General features: G+C 32.2%; 2 protein-coding genes and 1 long non-coding RNA gene across 13 annotated transcripts; 1 reads left to right on the forward strand and 2 right to left on the reverse strand.

Annotated features, from left to right (window-relative positions):
- Positions 1-4,341: 4,341 nt before the first annotated feature.
- Positions 4,342-7,837, reverse strand: LOC105128584 (LIM domain-containing protein WLIM1-like). Its single transcript, XM_011030311.1, has 5 exons — positions 7,448-7,837; positions 5,653-5,749; positions 5,512-5,552; positions 5,320-5,409; positions 4,342-4,872 (listed from the first exon to the last, which is right to left on the reverse strand). Exons 1-5 carry the CDS (start codon positions 7,583-7,585, stop codon positions 4,663-4,665), a joined length of 576 nt encoding a protein of 191 aa, XP_011028613.1. The 5' UTR covers positions 7,586-7,837; the 3' UTR covers positions 4,342-4,662.
- Positions 7,838-8,405: 568 nt separating this feature from the next.
- LOC105128585 (uncharacterized) lies at positions 8,406-11,380 on the forward strand. Of its 11 annotated transcripts, none has more exons than XR_842894.1 (3): positions 8,406-8,442; positions 8,989-9,631; positions 9,830-11,380. It is a non-coding gene; the product is annotated as an uncharacterized LOC105128585 (long non-coding RNA). The 11 variants fall into 11 exon arrangements; XR_842899.1 differs by lacking the exon at positions 8,406-8,442 and having other exon boundaries at positions 8,878-9,631; positions 9,830-10,349; positions 10,467-11,380; XR_842895.1 differs by lacking the exon at positions 8,406-8,442 and having other exon boundaries at positions 8,878-9,402; positions 9,605-9,631.
- A 126-nt stretch (positions 11,381-11,506) lies between these two features.
- On the reverse strand, positions 11,507-14,679 carry LOC105128587 (uncharacterized). Its single transcript, XM_011030312.1, has 4 exons — positions 14,501-14,679; positions 14,348-14,416; positions 12,450-12,552; positions 11,507-11,845 (listed from the first exon to the last, which is right to left on the reverse strand). Exons 1-4 carry the CDS (start codon positions 14,609-14,611, stop codon positions 11,772-11,774), a joined length of 357 nt encoding a protein of 118 aa, XP_011028614.1. The 5' UTR covers positions 14,612-14,679; the 3' UTR covers positions 11,507-11,771.
- Positions 14,680-16,271: the final 1,592 nt, after the last annotated feature.

Consider the following 16,271-nt stretch of genomic DNA (forward strand, 5'->3'; position numbering starts at 1 on the left):
TTAATTAGAACAATGTGTAGTAAAATCAAAGCATAACACTTCTTATTTAAGATAACTCAGTGGTCTCAAATATAAATGTCACTTACACAATTATCATGTAAACTTTTTCATAGACACATGTGATTTCTCTTTATAAAATTCCCATTCATGTTAGTTTGTTGTATATATTATATGACAAGTACTTACATATTAGTTCTAGTTATCCCTTATATCTCAACTTATTAGAACAATTATTTTTTTTCATTAATGAAAAAAAATATAATATGTATCAGTTTTAACAACTCTAATTAATGTTAAGTCTTAATAGAGCATTGACTAAGAACATTTAGTAATAATACTTTGATGCAATATGAATCTCATATAAATTATATTAACTTTATAATTTTCTTTGCAAAACATTTTTATCTCACAAAGTTTATCTTTACTCTAGACTCGTTAATTAAATATTAGATTCATTAATCAAATATCCGATGAATATTAAAAATAAATATTTTTTTATTAATAAATTAAATATATTTACATAAACATAGTCATTTCCGCGTGTAATTAACCAATTGGATACAAAGTATATACACTAACAATCTCCCACATGCATTAAAGTCAATCACTCATTTATCAAATATCATATTACTCTACTTGATGATAATGTTTTTACCGGGAAAATGGCTTAATAAAAGGATCTATTAGATTCTTTTCAATATGTATTTATTTTATCTTTACATCTTTTATTTCTATGACTTTCTAATAAAATAGAATTGTCTAAGTATATTTTTATATCATCGATAAGAATTTGGTTCATGTGCTTCTGTAACGACTCCATTGTTATCAAGTATAAGGCTACTACATCAATAATGTTTGGAACCATACCTAGTTCAATGGTGAACTTCTTTATCTAAACAACATTTTCCCTCCTCAAACATAAAGGTGTACCCAACTTTAGTTGTAGAATCTATTTGGTCTTTTATTTAGAACTTTTCCAACTCAACACCATTATTTATATTAAAATATGACTACCCTAGAATTTTTATTTTCAATATCTTATTCAAAATTAGTAGTCAAATAACTATAAACTACTAGTTCATCTTCTCCATGCACCAGAAAAACATTTTTAGTCCTTCTCAATTACTTAAAAGTATTTTTAACTATCTTTTAATGATTTTTCATCTAGATTATATTGGTATTTACTTGTTATACTCAAAGCATAAGATACAGCTGGTCTTGTACATAACATTGCATATATTATGGATCTTATATCCAAAGTATATGGAATTATATCTCTCTTAATTTGTGTTTTAGAAAACATATCCTTGATGAGACGCATCTTATACGAAATAGACAGGCATCATCTTTTGAATTCTTTCATGCTAAACTATTTTACCATCTTATTTAGGTATGTGGATTTAATCAATATAAGCAACCTTTCATATCTATCTCTATAGATCTTTATTTCTAATAAATAGGTTGCTTCTCTCATATCCTTCATGGAGAAATTCCTGGACAACCAGATCTTTACTAACTAGAATAAGAAATGTCATTTCTTGTTAATGATATGATGTCTATATGTAATATTAAGAAAATGGCTTTACTCCTACTTAGCTTTTTTTTTTTTAATAAACACAAGACTCATTCATTTATATTTTTTATAAAATAAAATTGTATCAGTATCTCATAAAAAATGGATATCCCAACTCCTTATAGTTTGCTTAAGTCCATAAATGGATTTTTATGGCTAACAAACTTTATTTAAAAATTTCATAAATTAAGAACTTTCAGGTCGTGTCACATATATATCTTTTTGAACATTCCCATTTAGGAATAAAATTTAAACATCTATTTGACAAATCTCATAATCATGGTATGCAACTATAGCAAGTAAAGTCTATAAATTTTAACATAGATACTAACAAAAAGATTTCATCAAAGTCAATATATCTGTTTTTATTTTTGGTAACTAGTCTAGCTTTATATATTTATACATTGTTATCCATGTTAGTCTTTCTCTTAAAGACCCAATTACATCCGATGAGTCTTATTCCTTTAGGTAGATCAATCAAGGTCCATATTTGGTTGGAGCACTTGGAATTCATTCTATATTTCATGGTCTCAAGCCATTTTTTTAGAATCAATATCAGATATTGGTTCCATGTAATTTATAGACTCATCAAGTGTGAGCAACTTGTTATTTTTTAGCTTTTATGAGAAGTCTATATTTCATTAGTGTATGATATGTCCTACCAGATCTGTGGAGTTCCTATGTCTCTTAAGCTTTATGATGAGCATCCAATGTTCTTGCCTCAAGTTCAAGTTCTATTTGGATGTCAGTTTATGGTTTTTAAACTTCTTCAAGTTGTAATTTCCTTTCACTACTCTTTTCAAGAAAAATCTTTTTTAGAAAGATAACATGTTTTGAGACTAATATTTTTTCTCAACAAGATGATATAAATAATATTCATTAATTTCTTTTGGATATCCTATAAAATTACTTTTGTCCGACTTAACTCATCGCTTTTCAAATACAACACTTTATATAAGTGTCATATCTCAAATCTTTAAGTATAACAAGATTGGTCTCCTACTATTCCATATCTTATATGTAATTGTATCAATAGATTTTGGTGGAACTTTTTTTAAGAGGTAAATATTGGCTTGCAAGGCATAATTTTAAAAGGAAATGAAAGGTTTGTATAGCTCATTGTGGAATATACCATATTAATTAGGATGTAATTTCTCCTTTAAGAAACTCTAGTATACATCATATCTTATATTTAGTCGTATCAATAGATTTTGGTGGAATACACCATATCTTATATGTAGTTGTATCAATAGATTTTGGTGATATCTTTTTTAAGAAGTACATAGTAGCATACAAGACATAATTCTAAAAGGAAATGAAAGGTTTGTATAGCTCATCATGGAATACACTATATCAATTAGGATGTAATTTCTCCTTTAAGAAACTCTATTATATTGTGGTGTTCCAGAAAATGCCTATTATAAGAGAGTTTCGTTCTCTTTTTGATAATCTTGAAAATCTTGATTGAAGTATTCATCACCTAAATCTAATCAAAGTATCATAATATCCTTTTTAATTTAAATTTGAATTTTATTTTTAAATTCTTTGAAGCTTTCAAATGATTTAAAGTTTTATCAAATGCACATGACCATATTAAATATGGTCATTAATGATGAAACATGTATATCCATTTATAGAATGAATAATTATTGTTCCATATAATAATAATAATAATAATAATTCATTAGATCTTTCACTCTTTTATTAAAGGGTGTTCTTGTCATCTTATCTAATAAACAAGCTTTATAAGTTTCAGATGATTTATAATCAAAATGATCAAATATATTTTTTATGTAACTTAGTAGTTCTTGTTTAATTGATATAATGTTGTCTACAATGGTATAAATAATATAAATATTAAATATCTAATTTATTCTTCTTGTAATTTATATTAAACCTGGGCATTTTAAAATAAAGTATATACTAATCTAGTTAACCTAGTTAGCCCGCGATCCGATTTATAAGATTATGATAACCCTATTGAAAGAAAATTGAAAAAACTATAAAGCCCAATTAAAAATATTTGATAAGAAAGGACCCAAACAAAATGAACATAGTTAACTCAAGTCAACTTAACTCGGGTCAACTTGCTAAACCCGCAACTTATGTCACAAGATCAATATATCTTCATATATAAAAAAAAATTGAACCTAATTTCTAACCAACCCAATAATATATGATGAAATCGAGGAAAAAATCAATTAAAAAAATTGACTTAAAAAATAACTCAAGTCAACCAAGATTAATTCGTTAAAATTGTGACTTAGATCTTGAAATTAAGATAAATTTATAAAATGTATCTAAAAAAATTATAAAGCTCATAAATATAATATTGAAAGTTGAAATAGAAAAAAAAATTAAATCAATAAAACTAATATATAACCTGATAAAAAATTAAAAAAAAAATACAAAGCATTTCTAAAATAATCTTGAAATTGGAAAAAGGAGAAGAAGAAGAAAAGTTGGGGTTGAGGGGCACTGTTTTAACTATAGCCTGTTTTGTTAATTAATTTGCTGCAAGTTATTGCCTTAGCATGACCTTTTTATCTTTTGCAGAGCAGTAAGAAATTATTCGACGAGAGAAATGAAACTAAGGCTTTTAATAATTTCAACGTAATTCGTCAGCCCAGACTGATTTTGTAATCACGATCCAAATCTATTATTTAATTGTTACGAACATGAATCTAAGATAAGGCACATTGGATAGCTTTTAACGTTCTAGATATGTGAATTGTGTACGACAGCGACACAAGCACTTCAGATTAACAAAAAAAATAAAAAAAGCCAAAGTTGCAAACAAGACACTGCATCCATAGAAATAAGCTTCGGCTTGAAAATAAATACAGAAATTATAGTATTTTCTGTATTTATTTTCAACACATCTCAGCTTATTATAAGTTCGAAATTCACACTCAAAATGTTACAGCAACAAGCTGGAACTCCCAAAATGAATACCGTTTTCTTCAAAACATACTACAAGCTTGTTATTGCTTTTCATGCACTTCAGCAAATTGCATCCGACTCTACATGGAAATAAAGCTCTCTGAGTGCTTATCACACGCTCTTAGTTTATAGAAAATTATACAGTATCATTCAGCAGTTGCAGTCTCATCCTCTGGTGTAAGATGTTCATGTTTGCCGAATTGGCTGAAGTTTCCCTTCTCCTTGAAGAGCTGATTATGATGATGCCGGCAATACAGACTATGCTCATGGGCTACATAGTTTGAGGGGCTGATGACACAGCCTCCATGAGCGCATCTGAAACAAGCTTTATGATAAGATGTTCCATCAACTGCCACCTGAAAGATGCACAAAGTTGGGGACAAGAAACTATAAGAATAGTTCCCTATTTTTCTTTTTCCACAGCATCAAACATTCACTCTGAGATTTGAGAATCTTAGAAAACAAACACATGGTGTAGAGATTTCAGACTTGAATTGGAGCATTAATGGAGAACTACACGATGCAAAGATGTCTATTTGTGAAAACATTTTGAGATAAAATAGAAAAAGATTTGACTTGTATTCAAGCCCAAAACTTAAAGTTCTTGGACATCCTTGGTAGCATAGCTTTCTATTTTCATTAGTTTTGAACATCCTGCAAAACAAGCAAGGCCATCGGCTGTAATGATCTGAAAAGATTTATTTGCTTAATTTAATGCCTTACATCTTCCAGCCCTAGTGGGAAAAAATGATTTTATTCCATCAAAACATGCATTATTACTATTATTAAACCATCCCATTTACCTTTTCGAGGGGGTAAACAGTTTTCTTGCAAGCAACACATTTTTCCTGAGTTCCAGCAAACATACTTGAAACTTTGCTGTTGCTAAGGACCTGTGCAGTTTCATTCACAAAAAGAAGCATCTTAATAACCATTTTAAAGATTAATAAAAAAAAAATATGAAATGGTTGTAACTTGTAATGAAGTTTCAATACCTGATCGGCAGACCGGTCACCTCTAACAGTTTTCGGAGTGCCTAGGAAAGGGAGATGAAAATAACGGTCCGTGAGTGAAATTAAACATGTGGATGTTACACAGGGTATTGTGCTTCAGGAAAATTAATAACTGGTACTCACCTTCAAAACTTTTATCCAAGCTGCCTGTCATCTTGAAAAGTTGATCAAAGTGAGGCTTGCAATATAAAACACCTTCAAAGGATGAATAGTTGCTCAACTGCAAAGGTAAGAAGGAACATGTTTAGATCAATTATGAAGAAAACATCATAGAAAACACGAGTTCATATCTGTTTTACAATGAAAAAGGGCACCATGTCTTCTTAGGAACCTAATCCCGAAGCTGCCCAAAATCTTTATAATAGGTTTCTGCATATGGCTACTACTAGTTTGACCAGAAAATCCTAAGTAGGTGTAGTTATCAACATTCTTATTCTGCTATATGTTAGTTCTTCAATCTCTGATTACCTTTTTGTCATCACTCAATTACTTCATATAATGCTATACTATGTCTTTTGATTTCAGAAACAAGACCCAGGTTCATCCCCCAGAGGTGCAAGCAGAAACGTAACTCAGAAAGTCATGAGATTGGAGAATGAATACGCAACTCAATTATGATCCATATATGCTTCCAATAAAGATAAGTTTCAATGTATCTTCATTGATGAAGTGAAATCCTTTACAATAAGTTTTCTTCCCTATGTATTCACACCCACTTCAATTGCCATGAGATTTGCCAATTGCATGCTGATTTAGTTAAAACCATGTTTCTGGTGGTACCTAGCAATCAGTATGGCAAAAAAGGAAATGAGAAAAAACTGCCACTGTTGGTTATCTTATCTGTGTTCATGCTGCAGGTCGCATATATATATCAACTTAAATCATTCAGTTAAACCAGGAAACAAAGTTCAATATGAAAACAATATGATTCACACGCTCCAAGGACTAAAGAAACAGACAATTTGCATTTACTCAACCTTCTAGAGGTCCTGCTGTGTCCCTGTACCATGACAATAACTGCATGTATCTCTCCCTGGTAATCTAATAAAGTTCTCCACATTATGATGTAATATTGCCATAAAATCAACTACAAAAACAGACACCTCTGTATATGCAAAATTACCATTTTGCTGTTTTAAATTTGATATCTGAGAAATTGTTGAATCAACTATGTGGTTTGAAAATGAACAAAACTCCATTCTTCTCTTCCCAACTACCAAAAAGACCGACAGAAAACAAAAGCATTGAAGAATTGCTTTTCAACCCATCCACAAGTCATTGTTTGCTTGACAAAGATTTGAAAATGTGACCTCTCTCTCAACCCCACCTCTCTCCTTCCCTTGACATCCTGTGGGGATACTCCATCACCGCTTAAAACTGAGGATCTACAAATAAATTTTATGGCCAAAAAAAGGGGCCTACATCAACCAACTAGGACAAACAGCATTTAATATCAAAGAGTCTAAAAAACCCCATCTATAGATCATCCAATTGAAAAAAAGGAAAGATGAATACATATGCAAAATCTTGATCTCAATTACTTGGATCCCCAGAACAAAAGAACATTTCTATTGTTCGAGTACAAGCTATGGCATTATATATTGGGATAATCATGATGGAAAGTAAACCAGCTTCAAAAAAAAAAAAAAAACATCCTTTCAGTTGAAATGAATATTATCTAATCTTGACACGACAAGCAAGCACACAATCATCAAGTTACACAACCTTCTCTATAACCATGTACTACAAAAGTGAAGAAATTGAACTAAAAGGTGACTATAAATATGTATGATCCAGTAAAAGAGGAGATGTCGATATTATATCTGTTTCTTTGAGCAGACTTCTGCATGTACTTGTGATACACACACACAAACACACACACACACACACACACACACAAAGGGAGGGTGGTATCAACCTTGAGGGTACCCTTGCAGTGGTGGCATCTAAAACAAGCCTTGTGATAGACTTTGTTATCAACGGTGAGTTGATCCACCAAGTACACAGTCTTATCACATGCTTTACACTTCTGAGTTGTCCCTGCAAATGTTGCCATCGATGATTACTTTACTTTGTCAAATAAAAGGGTGATATAGATATTGATAGATGATATCTAGCTAGCTATCTATCTATCTTTCCGATGGATCTTCTTCTTATTCCCAAAAACCTTCGAAATGATTGGTGGTGGTGGTGATAAATGGTAAGCGGAGAGGAGACTTCCAAAATCCGTGCGCGTTCGGGATTTACAGCCCAGAGAGTTAAAAAGAGAGAAACCTAACAATACAGATACGTATTACTAATTTACTAGTAGACCGTAGACGCAATAGAAAATGCAAGGCGTCTTTGATGGCGGCATTTTGGTCATTTTCCAAAACCAAAGTAGCTAAGTATATTACATTATTGCCCTACGTTTCGACAGGTGTCAAGCTACTAGACTTGAGTCATCGACTGTAAGAGAAGCTCTGTGATTTTATTCTTACAAGAATCTAATCTAGTTCAGCACTAGATCGATTCGAACATATCCTGTTTTTCGCTTTTCAGGGCATTAAGTGATAGTTACAAAAGACAGAGATATATTAAAATATTTTTTTTACTTTTTAAAATTTATTTTTAATATTAATATATTAAATTAATTTAAAAAGATTAAAAAAATACTTTAAAGAAAAAAATTTAAAATTTCTCAAAACTTTGTTCAACCATCAACCTATAAGAGTAGCACTATACTTTTTTATTCATACAAGAATCTAATCATGTTCAGTATTAATATTTTTTATTTAAAAATATATTAAAATATTTTTTATTTTAAAAATTTTATTTTTATATTAACATATTAAAATAATACAAAATTATTAAAAACATTAATTTAAAATAATCAAAAAATTAAAAATTTTATCAACCACCAACCTAATCATGGTAAGGTGTTCTTTGAACCAGCTTTCTTTCAATTTTTGGAATTTTCAAAAGAACATCACCAATACTAATTTTAAGTTTAAGTAGTTCGCATGTTAATTTTAGCAAATACACTTTCCTTCAAAATAATAATAATAATAATAATAATAATAATAATTACCAAGCAGCTTGTAGCTCAGTGGCGTAAGGTGCTACTCGCCTTCTTTCGAACTTCGGTTCGAGTCCCGGTGAGAGTGGGGCTGGCGAGTGGTGTTCTTCCTGGTTCTGCTGGCTCCTTGCTGTGTGGTACGCCTGTCACCCCCACGGTGCCTAACCTGTTCACTGAAACTTGCAGGATGTCCAGTGGACCGTGAGATTAGTCGTGATGCGCGTAAGCTGGCCCGGACACCCACGTTAATCAAAAATAATAATAATAATAATAATTCTATTAACAATTAAAGAATTTATCTTATTTAATTCTTACTGTTATCTCTTAACAATGCACAAATCATCATATTTTTCTAGTTTGAATTTGGATTTGACAACTTAATTAGTCCCTTAAACTCGTAGTGGATATATGTTGCCTACCTTAATGATCCAAAAATAAAGTCTGCTTTTGCAAAGAAACGAGGGAGAGTGGAGTTCTTGCATGAGCTTTTCATAAATTGTGCGGACATTCCAAGAGGTTTGCAATGCTGGTGAGAATTGCTGATAATCTTCAGTTGACTTCGGAGTTGGGCTATAGCCTTTTGTAGGTCGTGTCTCTGTCTCCCTGCCTTTATGTTCTTTCAATGAGGCTGTTGCTGAACACATCTTGTGGATTCTTCTGGTGATGCTTGCTTCAGTATCAGTTAGCTGTTTCCTCCTTTCAGTATCTGTGGAAGCTGATTCGATCTCTGAGGATTATGTCAAACCTGGTATTTTACTTCATTTCAATATGGTGATCCTGGTAAGGGCTGGCACACAATTGCAAAAGAAGGGCAGGTGATACTAGAATCTGGAAAATAGGATGACCACTATGTATCATTTCATCTTGAATTTAGAGTTAATCTTGTTAGTGTTTGCATGACCACGTTAGTGGCAACAACTCACAGCACAGGCAATAAGAAAAAAAAATATAAGATGCTTAATATCCCAAATTCAATTTTAACTAATTATGTTCTTGATTGAATGTTTTTTCTATCAGGCTTTGGATTCATCCATGAACCTGCAGGTAAGACAGCATCCTTTTTTTAATTTTCTAACTTTAAGTGGATAGATAGTTTCTTTTTCTTCAGTTTTTTTTTTTAAAAAATTCTCTGTTCCTTGGGATCCATTCATGTAGCTTACCTTGCGTAGTTCAGTCATTGGCTATCCTTTGTGTTAGAACTAGGTCCTCCATTGATTCTAATTGTGAACTTGGGTTTTGAAGGACTTCTGTCATCCATTTTCCCTGTTATGCTGTCCTCCGGCTGATGAGCTTCAGAAGTTATTATTCAAAGTGGAAAGTAGATTAACTATGTCTGCTTATATGTGTGTGTGTGTGTGTGTAGCAGATAAGAATACATGGTTACTCTTGCTTCAATATACAGAAGCAAGTCCTCTTCTCTTTCTGAATTTCAATAACAGAAGTAGCTTTTTTCTAAGAAAACCTTTTGACTCATTTGGTTTCTTACCATTTTACCTACTATAATTGTACGTTTGACAGTGTAAAGTTTGCAGTCCTTGGTTATTTTCTGGAGTGATGTCTAAACTATAGGCTTGCTGTGAGCTTTTCCTGTTCTTGTTGATCTCATGCTTGCAGGAATCTGAAACAAGGCAAACTTGTTACTAAAATCAGATATTTGCCTCAAACACATAATGAAAAAGAAGTGCAATTTGACTTATTCTTCCTGAACTTTACAGGATTTTTCCTACCTTCCTCTTCTGGAGACCCTTCAGGGCTCCGCCATGTAAGAATTTATGTTGCTTTTAAGTTTTGTCATGTAGATTGTAATTTACACCTTCAAAATACTCCTTGCCGTGGAAGAGGATGTGCTCTTAACTTGTTTAAATTCCTTAAACATTAGAAAATAGAGAGGGAGAAAAAACAAGACGTAGTTGCATGTTGCTTACCACTTTTTTTCTGGGTTTTTAAGAGACCCTTGTGAAAGGAACAATCTTGCAGGTGCCCTAGTTGAAAGCAGTCATATTTATCAGCCTGTGCCGTGCCGGTATGTCATCTAAGATGTGGAAAGTTACTGGTCGAGCATGCTCTAACATGGGTGCTTGATAGGAGACTATGGTTGTACTGCCCTGCTTGTTCTCAACAGGAACTGGTGAGAAGCTATCTGAAACTGGCGAGGCTCGCTTCTCTTGTAACCTCAAGTTTGTTTTGCAGTTTTCTTTTAGCATGCCTTGTTTCTTTTTCTCATTTCTGGCTTCTTATTTTCAACTCTGCCTTCAGGCTGATGCTCAAGACTTTGGTAATCACTACATTCGAACTTTGGTTACTTTAATTTGATTATGAAACCTCTCTTGGCTGCTCTTCACAATTATCTAGCATTCCTGTTGATGGTTCCTGCTGACACAATCCACAGAAGCTGCTGTTTACAAGGCATAGAGGAGCAGATATACCAGAATCCCTAGTCTGGAAATGATTATCTTTCCAGGAAGCTTGTGGCTCCGATGAATACTCGTCTGAAAAAAATTCATCGATATGCACAAATTCAGCTCGAGCTCGAGCGCAAGCAATAAAACTTGAATGCTTGAAATTAGACGAAAAAAATTCATCGATATGCACAAATTCAGCTCAAGCTCGAGCGCAAGCAATAAAACTTGAATGCTTGAAATTCTATAGCTTTGTTGTGGATTGCTATTTTAAATTCGTGCATTTGCTTGACAAAACAAAATACGACAACGAGATCTTTTAAATATCTGAAATTTGATTTGTTTTTCACGGTTTAATGGTGCCAGAAGAAGGATTTGCTTTGATTTAAAATTACTCTTTTATTTACCAAGTAAATTTTTTATGGAATTTTCTCTCCGAGAAAAAAAAAAGCTATTAAAGCCACATGATTGGATCATTTTAACCAAACTAAAGTAAATACTTCAATTGTGTGTGCTTTGATCATTCAACAAGGGCAAGAAGGATGGAAGAAAACAGATGTACATTCAAATGTCCAAGGGATCCAAAAACAGGCACTAGGAAGATTTTTCCATAGGCATGGTATGAAAAAATGACAAACTTTACAGCACAGAACCCAAAAAACAGAAGCTTTTGAGGGCAAGCATTTGATCACAAGTGGCAGTTACTACTTATTAGACACTGAAAAAATTGCAAATGGATCTGATGTACTTGACAGAAACAGAAATCTCAGACATTGAACACCCAATTATGCACTTTTCTTTGCCTCTTTCCGAGCTTCTTCCCGCATCACTGCTTTGACATAAATTTCATAGCAACAGCCTGAAACAAAATCATAGTATAAGATTGCAATTCCTGGTGAGATAATCTATACACTGTGCACCTGATATCCGGCTAAATTTAAGCAATACCATCATTCAAATCTTAAAAAGTTCATTTTTTTAGTTGATTAAAGTGCCTGCTTCCAACAAAATCCACTAGGAAAGCACTGGAAAGTTCAAGTAAAACAAGGACGACGATGACATGACAAGACTCTTATGCGAGTCTTTAGTGTATCAGATTACAGTCAGTCATCATGATATGGTGACAGTGCCCGAATAAAAGCTCAAATCATCTTACTCGATGTCTAGATGTGCTCTTTGGATAATTATTAATCATTCCAATTAACAACGACATTTACATGCAAAATGTTTGACACTCATTTTTTCCAGTTCTATACCCACTAATGAGGTTTAACCAATCCCAAATTGTTTTCACCCAAAAAAAAAATTTAAGAATTAATTACATGCAAAATGTTTGACACTCATTTTTTTCCAGTTCTATACCCATTAATGAGGTTTAACCAATCCCAAAGCGTTTTCACCAAAAAAAAAAATTAAGAATTAAGTGCAATTTTCTTCTACTTGTATGAAAGACAGCAACATACCTGCTACAACAACAAGGGTCAGAACATCTCCAGCTCTTTTGAGTCTCCACACACTCTTCTTATGTGATTTGAACCGCTTAAGAGCAGGGTCTTCAGCCAAGAGCTGTAAGATAAACAACTTATATTTAGCAATTGATTATTTCAAGGTAGAATTGTCTTTTAAGAGGTAAGTTTGTAATTTTCATGTCTAGAGAACTGCAGGAGATAGTTTTCTGGCTTTACTGACTCTTTAAAATTCCTAGACTATGAAATCACGTTTTAAATCAAAACAGATTGTAAAGAGCACCAGTTGCACATATCCAGCTGTGTATCAATGCCTCCACAACTTTGTCATTTCCTAGGCTATGGGTTTTCTTCCCTAGACCATGATATTAGATTTCAAAACAGACTGTAAAGAGCAGCAGTTTAACATATCAAGCAGCAATGCATTTGTCAAAATATTAAAAAAATTATATATCAAGTCATTAGTTTCTGTACTGTTACTGTTCCACTAGTGAGATCATTATATCCATCTTGCTTCATTCAAATTTAATATGAAAAGCAAAGCATTCCTACACAATGCCTGCACATATTGCTGTGCTTTTTTCAACATATTCCTCATATCAAATTAATGGTATTAAAGGGAAGCATCAAGAAAACTGGAGTTCTATAAGAATTATGCAATTTGGTGGATGGAAGATGCAAAAAAAAAAATCTTGAAAAGAGACCTGCTCATCATGGACAATGACACGGGAGGAAGAATACAAGGGAAATTGAGAATGGGAATGCTTAGAGCATTGGGGACAATTCAGAGAATGGCAAGCAAATACAATCCAAGAACAATTAGTGTTATAAAGGTAATACATGCGTGGGAAACTTTGAGTTTCAATAATTACAAAATTAGTCTCTGAAACTGCAGACATTGTGGAGAGAATTTGAAATTAATGAAAGACAATTAACTTTTAGGAAATTTTTCATGAATCGCTGCTAAATTATTAATTACAGAGAGGGGTGTGGTGATATTGTCCTTTAGAAGAAAGTTGATAAGTCCTTGAAATTTTCTGCAGAAACTTGAACATATAGTTGCTGCAGAAGAGAAGATGACAGACATTGACTTACAACATATGAACTAACGGGAGATCTCAGGCACATGAGCAGAAAAGTGTTAAGAACTACAGATTGGTGCAGGAATTTAAACCAAAAGTACAAGGCTCGGTTGAACCAGGTTATTTGAAACAGGCAGGGCAACAAACCATTTGTACCTGCTGCACAGACTGAATCAGCAAGAAAAAATCTTGCTTGTGGCATCCAATTCGAATTTTCAAGTATTTGCTAGTTCACTTTAAACACAATTTATTATGAATGGAGTATTTTCTAGCAATTCAGGGGAAAAAATTTGAAAAAGGGCAGGTTTTAATTCTTCAGAAAAAGCACTTTAGAAGTTTTCCCAACAAAATCATATCGAAAGCAAAGTACATAATGGCAATGCCTATGGCTCTTACTGGAAATTAGTTCAAAATGATAAGAAAGACAAGATTAATCCCAAAACCATCGAATCTTTTTTGGCAGCGGTTTATATATAAAAATATATTTAGCTCAAGAATTACTCGACCTGACTGATCGCATTCTGTAATTACAAATTCTAAATTTATGGATAAAACAAGCCAAGCTTCATTTAGCAAACAAACACAGAAATGGCTGGTTTTACTAAAAAAACGCTTAAAAAGCGAGAATCTTATCAAAATCATGATTTGGGATATGAATAATTAAAAAAGAAAGAGAGAAGCCAGATTACAGGTTTATGATTTAGACAAGAAGATATCAGCATCTCATCAAGTCAAAAACACACACAAGAAAAACCCTTTAGCAAAATAATAAAGGAAATTGGAATATAATTAGTGAGGGTGAGAGAGAGAGACAGCTTTCTCGCGAGGACCAGGTTCAACATGGAATCCGCGACGCGAAATAGAGAGGGCGTCCTGTGTCTTCTGTACAATAATAAATAAATGAATTCATGGACATGGAAAGAACGTAAATACAGATAAAAATCAAAATCAAATAAGAAAAAAGACCTGAGATTTAGATCGGAGGTGTGAAGAAATGGAGGAGGAGCAATTCTTCAGTAAGAAAGCCATCTTTTCTTCTCTCTCTCTTTCTTTCTCCTCTCTGCCTGGCCAGTGCATAGATAGAAGAGTTGCTTGCTGCTACTACTCCGATTTTACGATTTAACCCATAATGTTTTTTGGTTTTTCAATTTTGCCCCATTATATCACCATTTTGCGAGCTTTTCTTCTTCTTTATGCAGCACCAAAATCAAGTTTGATTGGCATGTCGTTTACTTCAAAGCTGGAAATAGCAGATGATTTGTCATTCATTATCTTCTCCCTCCTACCACTCTATACAATCCCTGTTATCTATTTATTATTTTTGTTGATTGAATTTTGAACTGTTTAAAGGTATTGTTGGAACTGATGGTTGTTTTTGCTGAGGGGTTTGAATAATTCCTATTCTTTAATAACAAGTAATTTGATTTCTAGTTACTTGTCAATTCCTAGTTACTTGCCACATTAATAGGCATCTAAAGAGTGGGTTGCAAACATCCTCCTAATTTTGTTTATGTTTATCATATAATTTTGCAAATTCTCAAATATTAGCATCGGAGCCATGATACAAGAGTTTGGTTGAAATTATAGAGTAATAATTTTTTAAAATAACAAAAACATGATAACTAAAAATAGATTTGTGAATCATGCCATCGTGATATTTGATGGGTATTGTGATTACTAGTATATGTTTATGAAGAATTTCATGCAATTAAAAAAAAATATTGGAGTATTGTGGAAGATGGAATTCCTGTAACAATAGAAGAAGCTCAACTCATTAAAGCATAGAAAAAGATGATTGACGATGCAAGGTTTGAGGATATAAAGGTAAAGAACTATCATTTTAGACCATAAATCGATTGATTCTAGAAATTATCTTAAACAAAGATATAACTAAAAGCATTTTAAATTTCTTAAAATAGAAATATCAATGAATAACATGAGTAAAATGAGCATAACAACAAGCTCTTAAAAAAAAAAGAGTTTGAAATGTTAAACATAAAGAGGAGAAAGTCTATGAACAAGCATATTTACCCATATTCTTATTGTGGTTAATAAGATGAGAATCAATAAAGAAAAGATAGATAATGTAATGATCATTGAAAAGGTTTTGAGATCCATAACACACAAGTATGATTATGTGGTGTGTTTTATTGAAAAATCAAATAATTTGGATGTTCTTATCATCGATGACTTATAAAGCAATCTTTTAGTATATTAGTAATGTATGAAACTTCATGTTGTGGAAGAATGAGCATTGAATGTTACTTTTGAAAAATATTTAAAAGAAAAATGATGAGGTCATGTCAGACTTCAAGGATGAGAAAAAAAAAAGAAGCGAGCGTAGCTTTAACAAGTTTACTATTGAATATTATAATTGTCATAAGCTTGGATATTTTTAATATGAATCCAAAAAATAAGATTGTTACAAGAATAAGCTATATGAAAGGTACTGAAGAAATATTGTTAATGGCATATGTAACTAACTGATAAGAAAGCCAACATAGATGAAATATGGTTTTTTAATTATAGATGCAGTAATAATATGTGCGGTAAGAGAAAAATATTTAAAAGAAAAATGATGAGGTTATGTCAGACTTTAAGGATGAGAAAAAAAAGAAAGCGAGTGTAGCTTTAACAAGTTTACTATTGAATGTTATAATTGTCATAAGCTTGAATATTTTTAATATGAATCCAAAAAATAAAATTGTTACAAGAATAAGCTATATGAAAGGTCCTG

Source organism: Populus euphratica, unplaced genomic scaffold (genome assembly GCF_000495115.2).
Source record: "Populus euphratica unplaced genomic scaffold, PopEup_1.0 scaffold111.1, whole genome shotgun sequence".
NCBI lineage: Eukaryota > Viridiplantae > Streptophyta > Magnoliopsida > Malpighiales > Salicaceae > Populus > Populus euphratica.

Excerpts from the sequence above, each read along its gene's own strand:
- LOC105128584 (XM_011030311.1), bottom strand. The coding sequence starts at position 7,585 with ATGGCAACATTTGCAGGGACAACTCAGAAGTGTAAAGCATGTGATAAG. Across the intron at positions 5,750-7,447 it reads ACTGCAAGGGTACCCTCAAG|TTGAGCAACTATTCATCCTT; the intron begins GTTGATACCACC and ends TTACCTTTGCAG. Across the intron at positions 4,873-5,319 it reads CTGTTTACCCCCTCGAAAAG|GTGGCAGTTGATGGAACATC; the intron begins GTAAATGGGATG and ends TGCATCTTTCAG.
- LOC105128587 (XM_011030312.1), bottom strand. The coding sequence starts at position 14,611 with ATGCACTGGCCAGGCAGAGAGGAGAAAGAAAGAGAGAGAGAAGAAAAG. Across the intron at positions 14,417-14,500 it reads ACCTCCGATCTAAATCTCAG|AAGACACAGGACGCCCTCTC; the intron begins GTCTTTTTTCTT and ends ATTATTGTACAG. Across the intron at positions 12,553-14,347 it reads CTGGTCCTCGCGAGAAAGCT|CTCTTGGCTGAAGACCCTGC; the intron begins GTCTCTCTCTCT and ends TTTATCTTACAG.